At 54.5% G+C, this 24072-nt stretch overlaps 2 protein-coding genes across 10 annotated transcripts in view; one reads left to right on the top strand and one right to left on the bottom strand.

The window, feature by feature from the left end:
• The window catches only part of ZDHHC3 (zinc finger DHHC-type palmitoyltransferase 3), a 59902-nt gene extending 53469 nt beyond the window's left edge, over positions 1-6433 (top strand). For 4 of the 6 annotated variants that reach the window (XM_049642527.1, XM_049642526.1, XM_049642528.1 and 1 more), the window contains one exon: positions 3514-6433. In XM_049642527.1, the coding sequence (XP_049498484.1) occupies positions 3514-3771 (258 nt within the window). In that variant the 3' untranslated portion in view covers positions 3772-6433. The remainder of the gene's footprint in view (positions 1-3513) is intronic. The other 2 variants (XM_049642529.1, XM_049642532.1) reach the window with 2 other exon arrangements.
• A 2530-nt stretch (positions 6434-8963) lies between these two features.
• Positions 8964-22673, bottom strand: TMEM42 (transmembrane protein 42). Of its 4 annotated transcripts, XR_007460189.1 has the most exons (4): positions 22400-22673; positions 20418-20564; positions 14506-14696; positions 8964-10708 (listed from the first exon to the last, which is right to left on the bottom strand). XR_007460189.1 is itself a non-coding variant. In XM_049642555.1 (3 exons), exons 1-3 carry the CDS (start codon positions 22658-22660, stop codon positions 14604-14606), a joined length of 501 nt encoding a protein of 166 aa, XP_049498512.1. In that variant the 5' UTR covers positions 22661-22673; the 3' UTR covers positions 13715-14603. The 4 variants fall into 4 exon arrangements, 2 of the variants coding, with proteins under 2 accessions (XP_049498512.1, XP_049498510.1); XM_049642555.1 differs by lacking the exon at positions 8964-10708 and having other exon boundaries at positions 13715-14696; XM_049642553.1 differs by lacking the exons at positions 8964-10708; positions 14506-14696 and adding an exon at positions 19021-19665 and having other exon boundaries at positions 22400-22672.
• Between the last annotated feature and the right edge of the window lie 1399 nt (positions 22674-24072).

The raw sequence follows: 24072 nt of genomic DNA, 5'->3' as shown, positions 1-24072 counted from the left end.
ACTCCCTCCTAGACATGCTGGCGTTAGCCGTTGCCCCAGAACCAGGAATCGACCATTCTTGTCCGCTTGAGCCTGAAGTGGGTATTACTGTCGCCTCTGCAGACCTCCAGCTTAAGAACTCTGCCTTCGGGACGCCCCGAAACCCACACAAAACTCAAAATCGAGTCCTACCGGGAAAAAGAAACCCCATTGGCCCCTCCTGAGCCAGACCCTCGGGCCTCATTGTAGGCATCAGATTTGTTTGGAATATTTGCTTCTGTCCAGACTCAGGGCTGACACACCTGGATGTCGGGAACTTTATCTGGTGGACAGGCCGGGCGCTGGGTGGAATTTGTTTTACGAGCTTGGAGAAGAGATTGTGCGGGGTCCGGAGTGTTCGCCTGGGAACACACGGCTGGAACGGAACATAGTAATCCCGCTGGGCTCTCTTGCTTCATTTTCCTCTGTGGCTTTGCTCTGCCTTTGCAGTCAGCACGGGGAGAGTGAGAATTTGTAGTAGGATTGAAAACGCGTTGGGCAGAAGGAAGACGCTGGTTCTCGCCACGGCCCTGACGACCAGGACAAGCTTCGGCCGCCGTAAGGGCCTCTCAGAAACCTCTGGTTTTCCATCTGCCAAGTGTCACTACCAACGCCCACGTCCCCTCAGGGCGGTTGTAAGGATCCACAGTCGCGGCTTGGAGTGAGCCCAGTGTGGATACGGTACATCTGTCATTTCCGGGTGTCCCCTCTGTAGCCTGGCCTGCCTCATGATGATGCCTCAGCTTCCCTGACGTCATGCTTAAAATGCCTCTCTTGACCGGCCGCAAAGGATCGCAAAGTGGTGCGATCATTTGGTGACCCAAAGCAGGTCACCCTCGGTTGGCCATTGCTGCTTGTGCTGAATAAGGAGGCCTGGAGAGGGGCCAGTCCGTGAGCTGCACCACATCAGGTGCTCGTGACCGAAGGGAGGCCCCCTCAAAGGTTGTCAGCAGGGTCCGTGTCCTGAAATAGCTGCTCTCCTCTGATTGTAAAAGCAACACCTGCTCGTCGGTGAAACCTTGGAACGTGTGGAGAGTCCACAGAAAGAAACACAAACCATCTCACATCCCGTCCCCAAAGGTCCCATGATGTCCTGTGCAACTAACTTCTTTGTTCCCTTGTTAACCACGGGGACAGGATTTTCCAGTGCGACGTGAAGCTGTATTAGCCCCATTTTCCATGGCTGACTTAGCCATCGCTGTTGGACGTGTTGGCTGTTTGCAGCTTTTCACGCTGTAACTCAGTACTCGAGACCGTTGCTCACGTCTGTGCGTCTCAGATTTTTTAAACTTCTTCTTGTGAAAGAATTTCAGACTTACAAAAAAAGTGGAAAACATAGCCCGAAGAGCTCCCCAGAACCCCTTCCGTCAGTTTTTCCAAATGTAAACATTTCATATAACCATGATACAAATGCAGGAACCTGGAAACGCATTGATATCATTAACTGATCTATATGCTTTATTCAGATTTCCCCAGGTGCCCCACTGAGACCCTTGTCTGTCCCAGGAGGCCACAGTTCATCCCTTGTCATGCTCTAGTCCAATCCGTGACATTCCTCAGGCTTTGTCTTTCGTGACCTTGACCCCCGTTTTTAATTTTTATTTTATTTTTATTAAGAAAATATTTTTAATGTTTATTTTTGAGAGCGAGCGAGCGTGCATGCATGAGAGGGGGACAGAGGCTCCAAAGCGGGCTCCGTGCTGACAGCAGAGAGCTCAATGCAGGGCTCAGACTCACGAACCATGAGATCATGACATGACCTGAGCCAAAGGCAGACAACTGAACCACCCAGGCGCCCCGAACCCTTTTAAAAAAATGTTTATTTATTTGGAGGGGCGGCACAGAGAGAGAGAGAGAAAGGAAAGAATCCCAAGCAGCCTCCCACGGTCAGCACAAAGCTCCATCTCATGAACCATAAGCCGAAATCAAGAGTCAGACCCTTGGCCGACTGAGCCACCCAGGCGCCCTGTGACCCCTTTTTGTCAATTGAGGTGAAATTCACATAACATAAAATCAACCAATTCCGTGTGTGCAATTCAGTGGCATTTAGCACAGACCTACTTCTGTACACAGTCACCACTCTATCTGGTTCCAAAGCATTTCCATCAGACTTCGACCCTTTTGAAGGTTGGAGGTCACGTATTTGGTAGAATAGCCTTCAGTTTGCATTTGTCTGATGTTTTCTTGCAATTAGGTCAAGCTTATGCATTTCGGGCAGGGCCACCGGGGCGAGGTCCCGGGTATGTCTCGTCCTGAGGCCTATGACGTTGACACATCTCAGTGATGTTAACTTTGATTTGGGTAAGGTGACACCCGCAAAACATTCCCTCACTGTAAAGTTACTGGTCCGCCCTTTGTAATTAGCAGCTTACGAGCAGATTCTTTAAACTACAGTTTTTTTCAAAAGCCAAGACACTGAAATCTGTGAGATGGGGTGGGAAGAAAGAGTGCTGGAGGAGAACTGGCCCGCAGGATGGGGCGGAGCTCAGTCTAGGTGTGCCTCAGTTTCTCTTTCCACATAACAGAAGGGATCATTCCGGTTATGTGAGGCTCTTGTGTGGAGAGGAGGAGGAAACCTAGAACGAGGTACTCAGGGATCATTCCGAGGTGGAATGAGGCGTGTGAATGAGCAGGGCCCGTGCCCGGCAAACCCGCAGCACATTCCCTGGGTTTCCGGAAGGGACGGAGAAGGCAGAGGCCCCAGTGCTAACGGTGGGGCTAAAGGCCTTTGTGGAGGGTGCTGTGGCCTGAAGAGCTGGCCTGGCTGTGCCTTTAACTCCTGTGGGCTTTCCCCCTTACCCGACACCCTCTTTCTGTGGCCTGGCAGCTGAGTCGCCGCCGACGCCCAGAGGCAGGTGAGTGGGCAGCTTGGGAGCAGCGGCAGGGCGTGTCTGCGCATGAGTGGGGCCCGACGCCGGCCCGGGCCTCCCCACGGCGGCCCCGCGCGCCCCCGGCTGCCCGCCGCATGTTGGCACTAGCTATGCACACCCCCGCTTCCTCGGCCCCAGCGTCGTGTGTACCTGTGCTCTGCCCTTTCCGCCTGCATCCCTTCTTCGTGCTAAGTCGGCTGCACCTGCTGGGGGGGTGGGGGCGCGGCCCAGAATCCCCAGGGAGGGGTCGTCTCTCTAGGGCTCTCAGGGCAGATGTGACGTCACTCCTTGGCCCTGGGCCCCTGGGCGGCCTGGACTGACTTAAGGAGGCTGGGCGGGCCCCCAGCACCTGTGGGAGGAAAGGACAGAGGCCCGGGGCGGGGTGGGGGACACGGGCCAGCTCCCCAGGAAGGCCCTGCTTGCTGTGCCGCTCTCCACTGCTCTCTGCCCGCACCCCCTCCGTCCCTAGGGCCCCACAGCCCTGACCTGGCCCCGGCAGTCCGTGTCCCTCCGGCCCCCTCGCCCACGCCCTGGGCCTCCGTGCTCTGCCGTGCCGGGGCTGGGGGTGAGCTTGAGGGCGCAAGGCCGCACCACGCTGACCCTCTTTGTCCCGTTGTCCCTCCAGGGCATCGAGCGCCTCAAACGAAAGCACCAGCCCAGGGAGCGCAGGGCCAGCTGGAAGTCGGTAAAGGAGACCTTTGGTGGGGACTTCTCCCCGAACTGGTTCAACCCCTTCTCCCGACCGTGCGACCCAGAGCCTCTCAGTGACAGGGACTGGGTGCGGCAGGTGGCCTCGCTGTCCGACATGGACAACACGGAGACGACAGAGGAGCAGTCGGAGGAGAGGAAGGATGAGGACTCTGTGGAGGTGATAGATGAGTGAAGCTGCCGTGGAGGGAGGGCCGGACACTGAGAAGCCGCTGGCGACCCCGGCTGCGGGTGTCATGGCCACGGCGTGTCGTGATGCGCCACCCTGCACCCCTGCACCCCACCGCTCCCTGCGGACCCCTCGCTGTCATCGCCAGCCCCTCTGCCCCCTCCTATCTCCCCAGGCCGGGGGGGGGGGGCTGGATGGAGGTGACGAGAGACTCTCGGGGTCCATCTAAGAAGAGTCTGCCCAGAGCGGGATTGTCTGTTCTTCCAGAGGGTCCTTTGTGACCGGCACGGCCCGGCCAGCAAAGGACGCTCTAAACTGGGCAGCCCAGGGGCAGGAAGGAACTTGCCTTTGGATTTTCCTGGGATGTCTGTCTCTTCTTGGGAAGGTTGGCGCCCTGGCTCCTGACTTTTGAGAACAAAGGCCATGATGTTGTGACGGGACAGGGCAGGGCTGGCCTCGGGGCCTGGGGTAGACACTGACACCAGGAGAGACCAGCCTCGAAAGTTTGCAGAGGCCCAGCTGCTCCCAGAAAGGCTTCCCTGAGCCTGTCTACACAGAAGAAGGGCAGGGCTGCCACAGCAGCTGGCACGGGCCAGGCTGGGTCTGAGCAGGGCCCCATGCCCCATACTGGGCTGCGCGCACACACGTACGTGCGACACGTGCCCGGGGTTGGAAACACGGGTTCTGACTGTAACTGTGTCGGGACAGTGGCACCAAAACTCAGCTCCCTTTCCATCCCAAAGATGCTAGAATTGTCACGGAGCCGGGCGGCTTGGAGCCATCCTGCCTTGTGGCTACAGGTCTGTCCATTCACAGACAGGGACGGGGGAGAGGACCTATTCAGAGCTGCTGGGGACTCTCTGACCGCCCCCCTGAGAGCTTAATTAACTTTCCCTCTGGAGGGAGTCTAACAACCCAGTTGTGCAGAACTGACCAGAAATCTGGCCCCTGTGTTTTAGGCCAGGTCTCCTAAGATAGGGTCCAACTTGTCTCTCTGAAGGGTGGGTAGTGGCCAGGGCTTGCAGATGGATGGACCGGGAAGACCAGACAGACGCACAGACTCACGAGCACACGCGCACGCACACACACCGCACTTTGCCAGGATGAGCCTGGACCCCGGCCACTCCGTGTGAAGCCTGAAGTGTCCGTGGCCATCACTGAAGGCCTTGGCAGGGGTCCTGGGGCTCTGAGACCCCATTCCAACAGGTGCCGAAGAGGCGTCTTCCACACAAAGTCCTACCGAAGGGTTCGGGTCTCAGTCTGGTGTTAAGAATGGATTCACCACCCCAACTCCCCTAAGTAAACCTTGGTTCTCTCTGGCCCGTCGTCCCAGGGTCAGCGGGCACCAGCATGGGAGGAGGGCTCGGGCACCGAGGCACAGCCTGCCCGTGCCAGGTCTCTGTCCGGGGCTCCAGGCAGAAGAGCAGGAGCCCCTCCACCGCCCCCAGAGGGCCTATAGCCCCAGTTAAGTGGGGAAGAAGGTCAGAGTTTGGAGGCACAGCCCAGGTCGCTTAGGAAAGAAGCTTGTGGGAACCGTAGGAAAGAGGAGGGCCAGGCAGCGGCCTAGTTCTCAGGCAGCAACTGTGAAGGGCAGTGACTCTTGTCACAGAGAGACCCCCTGTCTGCAGTTAATGACCCACCAGGCCCCAAGGCTAACTGCTCAGAGGGGCTGGTGTTCACATAGCCACCTGTCTTAATCTCAGCTCAGAGCCCTTGGAAGATGTCCCGTGAGGGGGGTGATGGCAGGGCTCTCGCAGTGACAGAGCAACCGGAAAGGCCCGGACCTTCCACACCCAGGCTGTAGCCCTATCCTCTTGGTCCACATCAGCTTTAATATTTATTAATGACAACGTCAGGAGCCCTGGTCAGCTCCGAAGGCCGTTACCTCGCACTCTGGGCAGGCCACGGCCACTTGCCACTTTGGGAGAGCCGTTCTAAGATCACAAGAGGCCTGCCATTTGCTGTCCTGCCCGGAAGGCAGGCAGACTGCATACCAAAGACTGCACACTGCGGCATCACCCCTGGAGGGCAGTTAGAATAAGGGAAGAGGGTTCCCCGGTCGCTGCTGGCAGGCCCATGCTCAGAGGGGTGTTGAAGCGCCTGCTCGGGGCCATTGGCCTGAAAGCAGAGGCACCCGGCAACCCCAAAGCCAGTTCTGTCTCTGGCTGTGGGAGACGTGTCACCTGCGGTCAGACTGGCCTCCCCAACGCGCGAGCTCCTCTCGTGCTGGCCCTCGGCCATGGCAGAGCCCGTTCTGGGGGCGCAGACGCGTCCGACCCTGAGCTCCCCCCACACCACTGACAAGCGGCCTGCCCTCCGCGGCGGCTGTCGACAGCATAACGCTGTGCTTGCCTCAAACTAACGGGATCGTAACTTGTCCACACATGACGAGGACCACGGGGAGGGAGGCTGGGCGCAAGCTTCCACCTCGTGCTCTGGAATAAAAAGCTCTTTGCTCGACCTTGGTGGCTGGAGTCTCCTGTCTTTGGCAGAAGATCCCGGTCAAGATCTCTGGGCAGTGTCCTCCCTCTTAGGGCAGCTCGAGGGCACCTCTAAGGAGGTCCCTTTTCTCCATTCCCAGTGTGGGACACAAGTGAATGTCACAGGCACCAAGTGATGCATGGAGAGTTACTAAGATCTCTCTGGGTCATCTCCTGGGTGGCATTTCCAGCAGAAGGAAAACTTACCTTTCTTTTTTTTTTTATTTTTATTATTTTTATTATTTTTTTAATGTTTATTCATTTTTTTTTAATTTTTTTTAACGTTTATTTATTTTTGAGACAGAGAGAGACAGAGCATGAACGGGGGAGGGGCAGAGAGAGAGAGAGGGAGACACAGAATCAGAAGCAGGCTCCAGGCTCTGAGCCATCAGCCCAGAGCCCGATGCGGGGCTCAAACTCACGGACCATGAGATCGTGACCTGAGCTGAAGTCGGACGCTCAACCGACTGAGCCACCCAGGCGCCCCGTTGTTTATTCATTTTTGAGAGAGAGACCAGGGGAGGAGCAGAGAGAGAGAGAGAGAGAGAGAGAGGATCCAAAGTGAGTCCCGTACTGGCAGCAGAAAGCCTGATGTGGGGCTCGAACCATGAGATCATGACCTGAGCCAAAGTTGGACGCTCAACCAACTGAGCCACCCAGGCGCCCAGGAAAAGTTACCTTTCATGCATTTACCGAACAACTACTGTATGCCACGGAGGTGGGCATTTGGGGCAAGAGTGCCCAAGGTTGAGGGGTTTTGACTTTAGAAGCCAGGCCACTGCCCCTGAATGTCATGCAGATTACACACTAAAAGACACTCATTCAACACATGACTCAGCCAGAATGTGTCTGCTAGGGTTACAGCCTCTGAGAGAGGGGCGGGGCGTCCTGAATAAGGCTCAATAAAGAAGCCCGACCAGGGAGACTGAGGGGCTCAGTCGATTGAGCGTCCCACTCAGCTCAGGTCATGATCTCACAGTTCGTGGGTTCGAGCCAGCATCATGCTCTGTGCTGAGCCTGCTTGGGATTCTTTCTCTCTCTGCCCCTCCCCTGCTTGCTCTCTCTCTCAAATAAATATTTAAAAAGAGAAAAAAAGAAAGCCCAACCTCTCAAGAGGCCCTTGGCCCGGGAAATTCAGAGGATCAGATGGCTCCCCAAGGGCCCACGTGATGCCCAGCACAAGATACTTTAAGAAACTTGTTGGCAGAAAGAAGAAAATGACCCAGGGGACCACACAGTCATCTTGAAGCAGAGTTTTAATTAAAAGCATATTGATCATCTGAGCAAGTCTCTGGAGGGCACAACACCAAGGAGCACCTCCGGTGAACGAAGAAGGGCTTTCAGTCCACACGAGGAGGTACCTCCTCCCGGGAAGACGAACCTGCCCCCCACCCCAGAACAGACCCCCGCTCAAGGGAAGGGGGACCTGCTGGCCACGGGGGTCTCCCTCCCCTGCGCCTGCCCAAGGCTCCCAAGCTGGGCCGGCCCACGCCCTGCAAGAGCCCGTCTGGAGACCTGGGCGCCTCAGGGTGGGCTCCTGAACGGTCTGCTGGCCATGCTTCCAGACCCACTGGGGCACGGGTGGGCAAGGTGGGAGGCTTCAAGTGGGGTGCCCCTTGGGGGGTATCTGCTTTACCCCAAGGTCAGGAAAGGGCACCTTGTTTGTTTGTTTTTTAATGTTTGTTTTGTTGAGAGAGAGAGAACGAGTTGGGGAAGAGCAGAAGGGGACAGAAGATCCCAAGAGGGCTCTGAGCTGTCAGCACAGAGCCCGATGCGGGGCTCAAACTCGAGAACCTTGAGATCAAGACCTGAGCCAAAATCAAGAGTCAGCCGCTTAACCGACTGAGCCACCCAGGGGCCCCCAAGGGGCACCTTGTTTAAAATGCTCTTCTCCCAGGCTACTCAAAGTTGGAATCCCCTTGACTGACCTGATCTTTCTTCGCCCTGAGGTGGAGGCCCCCAGGGTCCCAAAGGCAGCGTTAGTCCCGGGGAGCAGTGGATGGGGAGGACCCAGGGGTGCTGGAGTAAACGGTACTTGCTGGGCCGAGAGGGGCTGGAGCGTAGAAGATGGAACCGAAGCAGCAGATCCGGCAAATTCACAAGCCGGCCTGGGGCCCCCACCCGTGGCCGTTCCCCCGTGAGGCCTTCCTGCAAAGGGGAGCACGTCCCTTCATTCAGTGCAGATTCCCAGCCTCCACCGCTGGGGGCAAGGGCACCGGTCCAGGACGCTGCCTGTACGCACACCTCCAGATGATCTGCTTGTGGAAAATACTGCATTTCAGGAGCAGTGGACACCTGTGTACAACTTGGGTCAGTCTCTGGGAGCCGTTGGGGCCTCCACGAGTCTTGGGGGTGGGGAGGGTCTGGAGACTGGGTTTGTGCTGGAAGATTCCTGGGAGAGGGAGGAAAGGGAGGGAGGGGGCGGGCCCCTACCCGACAGGGTCTGCAGTTTCTCTCCTCTTGCTCCGGTGGGTGTCCTCTCTGAGGTTCTTCTCACGTCGTGGGCTGGATCATAGGTGGATTCAGTGCGTGCTGGGGTGGGGACCCCACGCTCTCAGCACAGAAATGCCAGGCGGGGTGAGCAGCGACTGGGGGTGCTGGGAGCCCCACTCCTGGGGCCTCTCCCCTCCTCTCCCTCCTGGTGTCCTGCCGACCTGTGCTCAAGGTCCCGGAGAACACTGGGTAAAGCCTAGGGCACCGCCCGCCCACAGGTACCAGCCAGGCGCCTCTGGTAGCTCCCGGACCAATTCCTGGCGAGCACGTCCATCTGACGCACGCGTGAGGGGTGGGCATCAGCGTCCACCCCAGTGGCACAAGGGGTTGCCAGCCCAGCCTGGCACCCCCGCCCAGTGTGGCTCCCCAGAGCATCGCAGAACACATGGAGGGCGTGGCTTGTCCGGACGGGCAGGGCGCCCAGGAGGGCCTGTGCACACACTCACCGTGTGACCTGGGACAGATGCTCACGTTCTGTGCCTCAGTTTCCTCCTCCGCGAAATGGTGATCGTTAAAATGTTTATACCTATTTGGGCATCTTCTATTTTGGAAATTAACTGGGAGTGGCCCGCATCTCTCCCAAACCCTGATTGCGTCCCGGCTGGACATTCTTCCACTTTATGGAAACCAGAGAAAGGGCAAAGCCACTTGAGTCCCTCTTTTATTATTATTCTTTTATGTTTATTTTTGAGAGTGAGAGAGGCAGAGCATGAGTGGGGGAGGGGCAGAGAGAGAGAGAGAGAGAGAGAGAGAGAGAGAGGGAAACGCAGAATCGGAAGCAGGCTCCAGGCTCTGAGATGTCAGCACAGAGCCCAATGTGGGGCTCAAACCCACGAAGTGTGAGATCATGACCTGAGCCGAAGTCGGATGCTCAACCGAGAAAGCCACCCAGGTGCCCTGAGTTCCTCTTTGAAAAGCACTTACAACAGTACGCGACACATAGTAAGTGCTATATAAATGCAAAAATAAATGAGCAGAGGGCCCTAATGTAGACTTTTGACGTAATCTCTAAAAAAGGCTGTACAGGCAAGTACAGGACTAAAATGACACTTGTCACAAATCTCTGAACCTGTGGCCTGGGTTCGACCACACTCCTCCCCCTTCTATCCAGAGCATGAAAGTTCTTTGCAAACTCCATCAGGCCTGGTGAAAACCACAGTCACGCTTCCCTCTGTCTCCTGAATATTAAAGACACCAGTTTATGGGGCATCTGGGTGGCTCAGTCAGTTTAGTGTCCGACTCTTGGTTTCAGCTCAGGTCATGATCTCACAGCTTCGTGGGCTCGAGCCCTGAGTCGGGCTGTGCACTGCCAGCTCGGAGCCTGCTTGGGATTCTCTCTCTCTGCCCCTCCCTCACGCTGCGTCTGTCTCTCAAAATAAAGAAATAAACTTAAAACAAAATTATGTATATATATAAAGATACCAGTTTGTTAAATTCGGGCTTTTACAATGTGCCACAGTTCCTGAAGCCTGTTTTGGAGGTCGTTTGGTTTTAATTTATAAGGAGCCTCAAAAGACAGTGCGGCCTGGGCCTCCAGGGTCCTGTCAGGCAGCGAGGCTGGACGACACGGTCCACCTCTCCTGATTCAGAGGGAACGAGCGCCACCCCACGCCTGGGAGTGGTCAGAAGGGACACAAATACACGGGAGAGAGACGGACAGAGGGTCCGGCTGAAGAGGGACACACACACCATCTTAACTGAGGACCCAGGCACCTCTCTTCTCTGGCTGCAGGTGCCCTCCTGTCCCGCCTAGTGGCCCACCCCACCTGTCCCTGCCCTGTGCCTCCAGGCCCCATGCTGATGACAGAGCAATTCAGGGAAAGGGAGGTGGAAGGTGAGGCTGAGCCCCAGTGATACTCACACTTTCAGAAATCCCAATGGACGATTCTAGTTCCTGCAAAACAAAGCAAATCCCTCTTCCAGGTGTGCTGGGCAGCCTCCTGCCTGTGGAATGCCCCGGTGCCTCGCTTCTAAACAAAATGCAGGAAAAGTGGTGAATGTCACCTCTGAGGTTAGGTTACAAGGAGCCTTCGGCTTCCGCCCTGGGTGCGGCCACCCTCGCTCTCGGCTCTGATGGGCCAACGCCTGGTGGGGGCCTGTCCTGGGGAGAGGCCCACGGGGTGAGAGACCGAGGCCTGCCGCAGCGGCGTACAGGCAGCCTGGGCCGGGGTCCCCTCCCCCCACCCTGAGAGGCCTGCAGGCCGTGAGGGGCCTTGATGGAGTCCTGGTGAGAAGCCACAGGGTTGTGGTTTGAAAGCACTGCCCTCGCGGGTAATTTGTTGCGGAGCAGCGGGAAACTGACGCCCTAACTGCTGCATCCAGTTTCCCGCGCCCGCAGTGGGAGCCCTAGTTAGACAGTCGCGACCAGAAGCCCCAGCTGGTGGCCGTGGCTCCACAGCCAACCCAGCAGGCCCGCTCGCAGTCACACATTTCTCACGGTGAAGGAGCAGTAGCGGTAACGGGGCACCTGACAGGGGAAAGTTGTCGGGCCCCCAGAAGAGGACCTCGGAGGTCAGCTGGGGTTCAGAGATTCCCAACCTCGTGACCTCATCTTCTGTCACCTAAACTTGGACGTGACTCTTGCGACACCTGGGCGTTCTGGTTGCTCCTGCTTGGCTCACAGCCTGCAGGGCTGGGCTTGGCAGACGTCCCGAGGGAGCACTGCGCCGGGAGTCAGTAGAACGGACTCAACCACCGCCTTGCTGGGCAGCCTTGGGCCACTGGCCCCATCTCTCTGGGCTGGTTTCCTCATCTCTGAAGCAAGCAGAGTGGGCTCAGCCTGCTGCTTCCCAAACCCCAACGCTGGTGAGCGCCACCCAGGAACAGGCCACCAACGGGCCCCGGCCGTGTCAAGCACTGTAGCGGGAACTTGTTATATGCGGCCGAACCTCCTAACAACCCCCCAAAATGAGACGACCGAGCCTCCGGTCGCCAGAATGTGCCAGCGCGGGGGGGAAGGAACAGGCACTTCTTTCCGTGGACACGGAAAGACCCGGCGGTCAGGGCGGGTCAGCAGCCTCTAACTGGGATGAGCCGGCCGGCCGTGGGGAACGAGAGCCCCCACCGTTTACAGAGCACACGCTCACAGCCGCCTGGCAGAGGGAGCACTTCAGACTCACCCAGCGATGGACACTCGTCGGCCGGCCACCCACATGCAAGCACAACCACGTGGCTAGAGTCCCCGCGGGCCCCTGGAGAGCGTTCTCAGTGTGGCCGGGGCTCCCCGGAGTCTAGAGGCCTGCGAGTCTTTGCACAATAATCCCAAGAGCTGCCTCTTTCTGGTCATCCCCTCAAGGGTACAGTGATGTGGCTCAGAGTCCACACTGCCATCGGCTTTAAGAAACTGCCACTGCACATGGGGACAGTATCAAAGAAGAACACCCGTTATGTGAAAAGGCTGTGGAAATATTCCTGCCTTTTTCATCTCCGTATCTGAGTGAGGTCAGATTTTCTTCATAGATTTCAACCAGAAAAAAAAAATGCATCTCAAGGACTGAATGCAGGGGGCGCCCGGGTGGCTCAGTCGGTTAAACATCCGACTCTTGGTTTCAGCTCAGGGCGTGCGTGACCCCACAGTTCGTGAGTTCGAGCCCTGAGTTGTGCTCTGTGCTGACGGTGCGGAGCCTGCTTGGGATTCTCTGTCTCCCTCTCTCTCTGCCCCTCACCCACTCTCTGTCTCCCTCTCTCTCAAAAATAAACATTTTAAAAAACACAACTGAATGCAAAAGCAATTGGGAAAATCCAGCTGAATTCTACTAAGCCAGATATTAACAAGATTTACAGAAATGTAAAACAATGCTACTCTCTTCTCTACATTTTAGGCTTCCGAAAAAATATAGCTGTTTTTCATAAAAATACGTTATTTATATAATGGGCGGAGAATTTATTATTCTTCTCTCAGAAGAAAATAAATATTTTTTTAAACTTCTCAGTTTACGGAGCACCTGGGTGGCTCAGTCGGTTGAGCATCCAACTTCGGCTCAGGTCATGATCTCACAGCTTGTGAGTTCGAGCCCCGCGTCGGGCTCTGTGCTGACAGCCCGGAGCCTGGAGCCTGCTTCGGATTCTGTGTCTCCCTCTCTCTCTGCCCCTTCCTCCCTCGCATTCTGTCTCCATCTCTCTCAAAAGTAAATAAACATTAAAAATAATTTACCTTCTCAATTTACATTTCGGAAATGGTAAAAATTTGCAGGTAGAAACGTCATAACCACAAGCTGACTGGGGTCTTCGATAATTTGTAAGTGTGTAAAGGGGACATGAAACCAAGCTGCCTGAGTACCGCTGCTCTGGGCAAATGGAGTTTCGTGAACCGAGTGGACTTTGGTGACCAGCCCTCCTGTCTGCCCAGGACTGAGGGTTTCCTGGGACACAGCACGCTTAGTCCTAAAACCAGGAATGTCCGGGGGGAACTGGAATAATTTGCTCACCCAAACTGAAGCCCAGCCAGAAGCAGGGGGGGACCTTCTGTGTAAACACCATTGGCAGCTGGGGAAGCTGAGGCTGGGAGAGGCGGGGCCACTGGGAGAGGCTGGGTTCTAAGCTCAGGTCAGACCTGAAAACCTGCCTTCAAGGGGCACCTGGGTGGCTCAGTCGGTTAAGCATCCAGCTCTTGATCTCAGCTCAGGTCTTGATCCTGAGTCCTGAGTTCAAGCCCCGAGTTGGGCTCTGTGCTGGGCACGGAGCCTACTTAACCTGCACTCAGAATAGACATCGGCAAATGTGTATTTCTTGACAGTTTTGACGGGTTGACCAGGAATAGCACTGTCGCGACCGGAACAACACTATTGTGTGGTTCAGATGCCAGTTTGGGGGATAAAACCTAAAACCTGCCGAACAATTGGTGAACGGTACAAGGCAGCATCAGTGAGGCACCGGCCCAATGCCCACCCCCAAGGCTCCTCACCTGCCTTCTGGTTCCTGGGGCCCCAAGATCTGCAGCCTTCCCCCCCCCCCCCCAGCTGCCTCCCCAGCTGCCTCCCCTTCCGGGGAGGCCTCAAGGCCTCCTCTGCCCCGAATTCCCAGGTTTAATTTTCTGCTCAGTGTGGATGACTCTCCTGTGCCCCCTGCTCTCCGTGCCCTCCCTGATCCCCCTGAGGGAACCGGGCCTCCCTCTTGTGAAACACTTTGTCGGGGCCTCTGCCACACGTGTCGTGTCACGTGTCCCCATCTGCTTTGCTGCTGCCTGCTTAGCCCTTGCCGGGCTCTGCCTCAGATGGAAGGGCTCACTTGCCGTGGGCGACCTGGGGCAAGCGGCTTCACCTGTTTGTCCCACTGGGAAGAGGCAGGGGCCACTGCCAACTCTGCCAGCTATCGGAGATCCTGGGGTGTTTTAGAATGATTTTTTTTTAATGTTTTATTATTTTTGAGAGAGCGCAAGCAGGGGAGGGGCAGAGAGAAAGGGGGACAGAGGATCCGAAGCAGGCTCTGTGCTGAGAGCGGCGAGCCCAACGCAAGGGCTTGAACTCACGAGCCCTGAGATCATGACCTGAGCCGAAGTCGGTCACTTAACTGACTGAGCCACCCAGGCGCCCCTTGAATCCTTTTATTTAGGAATCAAAGAGATTCCAGACAGGATGGAAAGTGATCAATACCCACTGTAAAAACTAAGTCTCTCCCACCCCAGACCCTCAGGCCCTCTCTCCAGAGGCCACCAGTATAAAGTATCTTTCCAGTTTCCTCTGCCATAGACATTGACTGCCATAAGCGGGAGCTTTCTCAACATCCCATCCTGTACGAGCTCTCTTTTCCTTCCCCCACTAAAACATACCTTGGAGTTGATTTCTTAACCATCCAAGTAGATGTCATTCTCTTCAGCGGCCACTACTGCCTCTGGGTGGGCCTTGAAGTTGTTCCAGACCTCATACGTCACTTCCTCGCACACGTCTTTGCACTTGCGGGTGACAACATCTGTGACATAAATCTTCCAAAGTCAACTGCTGGGTCACAGGATACATGCACCTGGAATTTCAGTACATGCTGAAAGAGCCTTCCAGAGACTGTGCCAGTGGCTCCCATAAAAAGATGGGAAGATGCCTTTAAAAACCAACCAACCAACCAAACCCTGGCCACTCCCAAACTTTTCATTGTGGCCAGTCTGATAGATAGATGGATGGATGGATGGATGGATAGATAGATAGATAGATAGATAAGCAATCTCAATGTTATTTCAATTTTATTCCATTACCACCGCCTGCCCCCCATCACAAGTAAGACTGAGTATCTTTTCATAGAATACTCTCGGCTACCTAATACTGCGCCCTTATCTTTTGGAGTGTGGGTCACGTTCCTATAGATCCACAGGAGCTCTTTTTAGACTTCAGAATATTCATTACCTTCTGACTCTGAGTTTTGCTACACATCCATTTTTTTTTTTTTTAACTTTTATGGAGTCGGTTTATCTTCCCCTTTGTTTCTGGGTTTCCTGTTTCCTTGGAAACATCTTCGCGCCAAGATTACTTTTCACACACGCCTTCATTTTCCTCTCCTTTACAGTTTCATCTTTGACCCTTCTGGAATTTATGGCGGAATAAGGCATGAGGTAGGAACCCTGCTTTATTTTTCTCTAAATAGTAACCAGGTGTCTCAATGTCGTGAACGGCACGATCTCTTTTAGGAACATCTAACCATGCCTACCACCATTACCCAGGTCCCTGGAATGATGTGACCTTCGAGAGGCGTTGGAAAAACAAATGCAGTGCTGCTCCTGTGAGCCCACAGAGGCATTGCACGCCAGACCACTGCAAGGTGGGTGGTGAGGTTACTGGACCAAGCCCTGCGGAAAGGGAGCCTCACACAGCACAAACCCCCTCCCACCCCCACCCCAACGCTGGAGACCAGTCCTTTACAGGATAGATGTTTTGCAAGTATTGTCAGCCTCTGGCATGCCTTTCTCTTTTCTCCTCACTGTGGTCTTATTTTGCGTTTCCCTATTACCAGTGAGATTGACGCGTTGTGTCTGTTTATGAGCTGTTCAATCTTCGTCTTCTATGAATTATCAATTCATACGCCTTGCCCAGTTTTCTCTTGAGGTGTCCTGTCTTTTTCTTAATGACTTAAAGTTTGGGGAACTTTGAGAAAAGAACTTCTACGAGCCCCTTCCAACCACGTCCAGCCACCTACCTGGCTCTCTGCCCACGGACGGCCGTTCCTGACCTCTGCAGTGAGATGTCCGCATTCCTTGCTAAGCCAACCCTCACTTGAGCATCGGACCCCAGCTCACCAGCTCCAGCTTGGGCTCAGTGCTCTTTTTTTTTTTTTTTTTTTAATTTTAGGTTTATTTTATTTATTTTGAGAGAGAGAGAGAGAAAGAGGGAGGGAGAGACAGTGTGAGTGGGGGAGGGGCAGAGAGAGAGAGACAGGGAGAATCCCAAGCAGGCTCCATGGTTAGTGCAGAGCCCAATGTGTGGCTCAAACTCACGAACCATGAGATCATGACCCCAGCTAAAATCAAGAGCTGGATGCTTAACCAAATGAGCCACCCAGGTGCCCCTAGGCTCACTGTTCTTTAAACAGTTCCCCCTCCTGGGGCGCCTGGGTGGCTCAGTCGGATGGGCATCTGACTTTGGCTCAGGTCATGAGCTCACCGTCTGTGGGTTCGAGCCCCACATTGAGCTCTGTGCTGACAGCTTGGAGCCCGGAGCTTGCTTTGGATTCTGTGTCTCCCTCTCGCTCTGCCCCTCCCCGACTCAAGCTCTGTCTCTGTCTCTCTCCACAATAAATAAATACTAAAAAAAATTTTTTTAAACAGCTCCCTCCCTGCACCTTCAGTCTTCTCACTGATAGATCACTGCCATTAGCCTACCTAAATATGCTATCTCTCCTCTCACAACCAAAAATAAAACCAAACAACCCTCCCTCTCTTGTCCCCATCTTCCCTGCCATCTACTGCCCCTTTGTGGAAAAACTTGTTGAAAGAGCCTTCACCACTAGCTGTCTCTAATTCCTCCTCCTACCATTCCCTCTTTTCTCTGTTTTGCCCTGTTTTTTCAATTGTGGACAGATACACATCAACGTAACATTTGCCAGTTTTAAGTTACAATTCAGTGGCATTAAGTACATCCACAATGTTGTGCAACAATCACTACCATCCGTCTCCATAACTTTTTTGAACAGAAGCTCTGTCCCCATTAAACACTAACTCCCCACCCTCCCTCCTCCCAGTCCTTGAGCAGCCCCCAGTGTACTTCCTGCCTCTATGAATTTACCTGTTCTGGATGCCTCACATAAGTGGGATCATACAATATTTGTCATTTTGCGTCTGGCTTATTTAACTTAGCAAAATGTTTCCAAGTTCATCTTCGCTGTAGCCCCTGTGTTACATCTTCATTCCTTTTTTTTTTTTCTTTTTAATGTTTTTATTTATTTTTGAGAGAGACAGAGCATGAGCAGGGGAGGGGCGGGGGGTGGGGGGAGACACAGAATCGGAAGCAGGCTCCAGGCTCTGAGCTGTCAGCACAGAGCCCGAGGTAGGGCTTGAACCCACGAACCGCGAGATCGTGACCTGAGCAGAAGTTGGACGCTTAACCGACGGAGCCACCCGGGCGCCCCGATCTTTGTTCGTTTTTAAGGCTGAATAACCTGTTGTATGTATACACCGTATTTCGTTTGTCCATCCTTCTGCTGCTGGGACATTTGAATTGTTTCCACCTTCTGATGACTGTTAGTGTTGCTATGAACATTGGTATACAAGTAGCTGTTTGAGTCTCTGCTTTCAGTGCTTTGGGGTATCTCCCTAGACCTGGAATTGCTGGACTCACACAATTGTTCAGCTTTTTGGGGAACTGCCAATATGGTGGCTGTTACCAGATCGCATTCCCGCCAGCAACGCACAAGGGCTCCAATTTCTCCACTGTCACCAATGCTTGTCATTTTCGGTTTTGCTCGTTTCATTTTTGGTTTTGTGGTAGCCGTCCTAATGGGCACGAGGTGGCATCTCACTGTGGTTTAGATTTGCAGTTCCCTAGTGGCTCATGATGCTGAGCGTCTTCCACGGGCCTCTTGGCCATTTGTAGATCTCCTTTGGAGAGATGCCTGTTCAAGTCCTTCGCCTGGTGACAAGGAAGGGTCCACACGTTCACTCTTTTGCACGCAGAGATCCAGTTTTCCCAGCACCGGTTGTGGAAAAGGCTGCCTTTTCCCATTGAATGGTCTTGACATTTCAATGTCAAGTCTTCTCAAATGGCTTATTTCCGGGTTCTTTATTCTGTACCCTTGGTTCCTGTCCGTATGCCAGTTACTATACCGTTTTCATTATGCAGCGTTGTTGTAAGTTGTGGAATCAGGGATGTGTAAGTCCTCCAACCCTGCTGTCCTTTCTCAAGACTGTTTGGGCTACCTGGGGGTCCCTTGAGGGTTGATACGAATTTTAGGATGGGCTTTCCTATTCCTGCAAAACACCAAGCATGGAAGCAGGGCTGGACACGGTGGACTCGAGAACTGTTGAGATGCGAATATTTGGGGCAACTCAAACACGGTAGGTGCAGGGGGACTAAGGAGGCACCGAGAGAGAACTGGAGAGCTGGGCTAATGCCAGATCCCACTCAGTAGGAGCCACAAAACAATGTTAGGAAGCACATCTGTCACCTGTGCAATGAGCAATAGAGGAGGGCAGTGAGGGTGCTATGCGGGCGGGAAGGAGGGGACAGCCTCGTTCCCCGCCCCCGCCCCCGCCCACCACCAAGTCCCTCTCCACTCCAGGGAATGTCTGAAGAAGACGTGGAGGTGGTCAGCCTCAGGAGAGCTGAAGGGGGCGCTGGGACACCAGGGGAGCCCCCCAGAGAACTCGAGCAGGTGAGCATCGCACGTGAAGCTATGCACAAGAGAAGGTGAGGCAGCACACAGGCCGCGCTGAACTAGGAATTACACACTGTGTAAGAAACAAACAAGTCACGGGGATCTGGGAAAGAAAACCAAAGGACAGACGGGGCCTAAAGGGGAAATGGGGGTGTGGGAGCAGCAGCTGGGCCAGTTTCCTTTCCTAACAAGTAAAATAACAGTAGGTCCCCAGAGGAAGGTCAGGTGTTCCTCCTTGTGTACTAAGAAAATGGACAGACCCTCCCGAACGTGAAGGGCACCAGCCTGGGTGACATCAGGAAGGAACCGTGTGCTCCAGCTCACAGACAGTAGAGCGCATGGGCCCCAGGCCCGGGATGGGCGGGAGGCGGGGGCAGCTCTTAACTCCATTCCAAGAACTGCAGCTCACCTAGGCTGCTCCCTCGCACTCCAAAAAATTAGGAAAGGAGGGGCGGGGGAAAGGCAGGAAAGAATAAAGATTTCACACCTGCTCCTTTTGACTGACAAAAACAAGTGTTTATTAATCCAGTTTTCCTTCCTTTGCCGTACTGCAGAAGGGCCACACAGGTGTCCTGATACATCGGCGTGAAGCCGTCAGAAAGCTCCACCAGCAACGGATTCCAATGCGACGCGACAGGACTACGATTACAGCGTGGTCTCAAGTCCATACACCAAGCAGACCAACCCCGGGGTCTCCAGCATCTGCCAAGGGGCACTGGGTGGGCCCAGGAGCGTGAGAATCAAAAGCACTGTGCGGGTGTCATCAGGGCTCCGGGCAGAACACAACTGTGGATGTCCTTCCTGATCCAGAAGCTCCGGCTGGCCACACTCCAGGCTGCTAGGGCAGAGGCCTGCTTCCCTTGGGGGCGCCTTCCTCTGGCTGACGCTCAGATGGCTGCACGCCCAGATCACCCTGGGAAGTGGTCCCCGCACGCCAGCCCGTTCCTCGGGCCGCCACGTTGTCTCTCCAGCCGGTCCGTCCAGTCAACCGATGTCACTGTTGCTTGTGTGGAGGGGCCTTCCCGCTTGGTGGCAGCTTCCTGTGGATCAGGCTGAGTCCGCACAGGATGAGGAACACACCTCCCCACCACAAGACCTCCTGGCACTCTCCATACAACACAAAGCCCAGGAAGGCCTGTGGGACAGAGACCGCTGTGAGGCCAAGTAGACACGTGCCCACAGGACTTGACCACGGCGGGCAGGCACAACCTCACTCCCCCCGTGCCTGACTTCCCTCCTGGGGCAGGAGGAAAGGTCTGGAGCTGGAGGTCTGGAGCCTGAAACCCAGCTGTCACCTTCCGCAAGGCACTATCCATTTCTGGCTCGCCCGGAGAGGTGGGGGGAGTGTACCTTCCTTGCAGCATTGGCCCCGAGCAAAGTGCGCAAGAAAGATTCGCAGAGGCCAGCAGCGAAGGCCCAGCACACAGCCGGTGCCTGGTGTTTGCTGATCCAAACAGGCCTGCCACGTCCTCCCTCCCTCGACGGCAGGACTGACTGGGCTCAGCCCCACCTGGTTGACATCAGGCTGTCGGAGGAAAGAGCGTCCACCCTCCACGTCTCACGCTCAAGTTTACAGACCCCTAGGAGACAGCTTGCACAGAGGTTACAGAGACATCAGCATGAGGGCTGCAGCCTGAAGGGGCAGCAGGCAGGTGGGCTTTTTTTTTTTTTTTTTTTACACTTGGCCTTCACTCCCAGCTAACACTTGAGGATTCTACCAAGCTCGAGATCAGAGGAGCAGCCACCAGGGCTCAAGCCACAGCCCAGTCTCTGCTTCAGCTCTTGTCTTTCCTCCTATCTGGGAGGGTGGGTTCCCCAACTCACCCAGGACCCTCCCAGAACCCAGGTTTGGGACAGGGGTACTGACTGTACCCGCAGGCTACTCACCGAGCTGAGGATGTTTGAAAAAGTCACCGTGACAGATGCAATGGCCGAAGACATGGAGAAACTGAGGCCCCGGCTAAAGAACGTCCACATGAGAGAATTGGTGGTGGCCATCACGATAATGCCTAAGATGCAGAAGACCATGTTCACCTGTGGGAGAGAGTGTCACTGCAGCCGCGCTCGGCCAAGGCAGACCCGCAGCCTTCCTCCCAGCACACCCAGGGCCCCGATGGGCAGCAGCTGGGCCCCTACTGAGATCCCACCAGAGCCTGGGTGGGCCGTTCCTGAGCTTTCCTGCACAAGACTTCACTTAACGCTGTGCTCAGCACACCCGTTTTATAGCTGAAATAAACCCCGAGGAGTCTTCTTCAGCCATCTTGCCGGCCATGTGTCCTTGGGAAGAGTGAACTGCTAAGCCATAACCAGTACTTTCTCTGGAACACCAGTCACTTGTTGATGCTAAAAGATGAGTGCGAGACAGCCAAGCAGTTATCGGTCAGTATGTCATATGAGTAAACCAGGGGCAGAGTCCTCACTTCCTGGGATCAGGTAAAGCATGAATTAGCCCATGCCCCGCCACCCCATCCCATCCCATGCAGGCTACAGGACACTCAGGCCAGTCCCGCTGGGCATCCTCGAGCTTTTTTTTCACTCTGTGCCAGGCCCTGTGCCAAGCATTTCAAGTGCATTCTCATTTATTCCTTACCTTTACTTTACAGATAAAGAACCTAAGGCATTACATACCCTGCCTAAAGAGCCAAAGGCTGGTGGTAGTCACCAGGATTCAAACTCAGGCAGTGTGTGGCTCCATGCTCTTAATCAGGACACAGCCCTGCTGTGGGAAGGGAAGCCACCACCGACTTGACTACTGATCCCAGACATCACTGGGAGAATCCGCGGCCTTTTTTTCTTTTGCTTCCCCCCCTCCTTTTTTTTTTTTTTTTAAAGGCGAGAGCCTGGAGGAGAGGATCTTAAATTAAGCCTCCTACACAAAGAATATGTAAGACACCCTTGCTTGATTTTGAGTTAGAAACCTTCCTGCAAACAGAGCTGCTTCCTCTGGGGTGGCCATCCAAATATCAGGCTCTTATTTCTAAAACAGTTTTCCAGCTGCTGAAAAAAGAGTGTCTTAAGGAAAAGGGTGTCTTTGTATAATTTTCACAAAAGCACTCTTTGTGCCAGTGGCAGTCTGCTCATATAGTCACTAAGGCCTGGTGCACAACTAAAAAGACTAGAAAACCTCATGGTTCAGAGTCACTCGTCCAGCTTTGGATCACTTCAAGAATTACACCCAACAGAACACTAACTTCAAGCATAGTGGTTCCCACTGGATTGGCCCTAAACAGGCTTACCGGCCCCCTGATCCCCCCCCCCCCCCCCCCAAGAATCAGTCTGTAGGCTCTCCAGGTAAGGACCTAACCCTGGGTTGCAGATGCGATGAAATCCCTCCAGCAGCAGAGGAGAGCCTGTGACTTGGGATGGGAGGGGCAGAGACACACTTCAGCAGGCGTGGGGAGGCAGTTTAGGAGTTCTCGGCATCAGGGATGGGAATGTCCAAAATGTTTCTCTGTCCTCTCATGTCTAGGTGTCCCAAACTCCCAATTTTCCGGGCAGCAGGGTATATACTGGTCAAAACACCCGTTAATTACGGAGTAAAGACGGGCAACAGGCTTCTCACCTTGAGTTACGAGGAGAGAAACGTCCAGGCATAAGGGGCTTAAAATGAGAGGTAGAGAGTGGATGCAGGAAAGCGAACTAACCCAGTCGGAGGGCAGAGTTTAGGTCCCTGGTAGGGAAGAGGCTCAGGTCTCTTACCGCCTACACGGGACGAGGATTTGAGGGGATTTAGAATAGAAGGATGCTCCCCCGCCCCAGCTGACTGCAGCGCTCGGCAGCTGACCTGGCGAACAGACCCCGCCCCCCCAGCGCCCCCCATCCGCCCGGACCCACCCGCCCGCCTGCCGCAGCGGCGCCCCGGGCTCGACCTCGCTGCCGAAGGCCAGCTTGGCGGAGGCGGCGGCCAGCGCCCCGAACGCGCCGGCGCACAGGCAGTTGAACACGCCCCAGAAGCGGCGCCGCATCGCGCCGGCCTGGAGGTGCGGGGGGAACTCCGCGGGGGCGTCGGGGTAGGAGGCTGGGCACACGGCGCCGCCTGGGGACTGTGGCCTCTCGGCCATGGTGCCCGCTGCCACCTCTCCCGGCTCCTGAGGCACCAGCCACCGGCAGGACCGAGCGCGCGCCGCCATTGGGCGGTGGCCTCACGTGACGCGACGCTCACGTGGGCAGGGCAGCCAACTAGGGCGCGGGGAGGGCCTCAGAGGGGCAGGGCAGGGGCGGGGTCGGGGACGGGGCGGGGCGGAGACTAGGGAGCTTGGGTGGGGTGGAGGGCAGCCAGCCCCTGGCGTTGAGTTTAGGTTAACCCGGGAGCTGTCCGGGCCTGGCGTCTGAAGCGCCGGCGGTACTGTGTGGTTGCTGTTATAGAATTAACTATCCATGACCCGGCAGTTTCAATCCTTGCCAGAGTGTTGCCCAGCTTCGGCTTTCCCTGGGAATTTGTTAAAAATGCCCAATCCAGGCCCCGCCCAACTGCCATTGAATCAGAATCTGCATTTCAACAGGAGCCCCAGGAGATTGACCTGCACCTTCCAGATTGAGGCGCAAAGTGGAAAGACTCCTCAGCAGAGGGCGCTAGAGATCTCCACGACTCAGGAAGAAGGCGAGCTCGGGTTAGGGTTTTCTGACAAATCAAAAGGCGCCGATGGATTTTGAAGATAGAGTAAATCATCCATATTCACTCCAGATAACCAGGATTAACATTACTTCTAATCTCCTATGCACTTAAATGTTTAAATATTATTAGAGTACTTTCTATGCATAGTTTTATATATAGCACGTTAAAAAGTTTATGTAATCTGTATGAGCCTTTTTTATTTAGTATGATTTCACACTGAACTGTTCAGTATTTTTTTTTCCATTCAGAAAGTTTTTCATGAAGTCCTTCCTTGCCCCCCTCTCTCACAGGGGGGTTTGTTTTGTGGCTCAAATTAAGGCAAAGATAAACCTGATAACTGCTATTTATAGGCTGAATTGTGTCCCCCTCCCCACCCCAAAAAGATACGTTTAAGTCTTAATCCTCCACACCTATGAATGTGACCTTTACTGGAAATGGAATCCATTTCAGATGTAAACAAATTAAGAAGTCATTAGCATGAGCGCTAATTTCACTGGTGTCCTTATAAGAGACAGAGTCACAGGGAGAACACCATGTGATAAGGGAGGCAGATTGGAGTGATGCATCTACCAGCCAAGGAATGTCAGGGGCTGCTGTCAATACCACAAGCTAAGAGAAAGGCATGGAACAGATGCTCCCTCAGAGAGAACGGCCTTGCCACACCTTGATTTCGGGACTTCTAGCCTCCAGAAATGATGAATCAATTTGTTTTCAGCCCCCCAGTTTGTGGTAATTTCTTCTAGCAGCCCCCAGACATTCCTATAGGTGAGTGAGTTGAGACCCAAGCCTCTTTAGTACCAGCTTCAATATTCCAACCCTTCTCCACCTTCAGGGCGTTCTCAGTTTCTACTCTCTACCTTACACAGAATTTTATAATTCAGATTTTATTTTTAAGTAATCTCTTCACCCAGCGTGGGGCTTGAACAC

The sequence above is a fragment of the Panthera uncia genome, chromosome A2 (assembly GCF_023721935.1).
Source record: "Panthera uncia isolate 11264 chromosome A2, Puncia_PCG_1.0, whole genome shotgun sequence".
NCBI lineage: Eukaryota > Metazoa > Chordata > Mammalia > Carnivora > Felidae > Panthera > Panthera uncia.
Note: the sequence above shows the minus strand (reverse complement) of the source record. Positions and strands in the feature narration are given on the sequence as shown.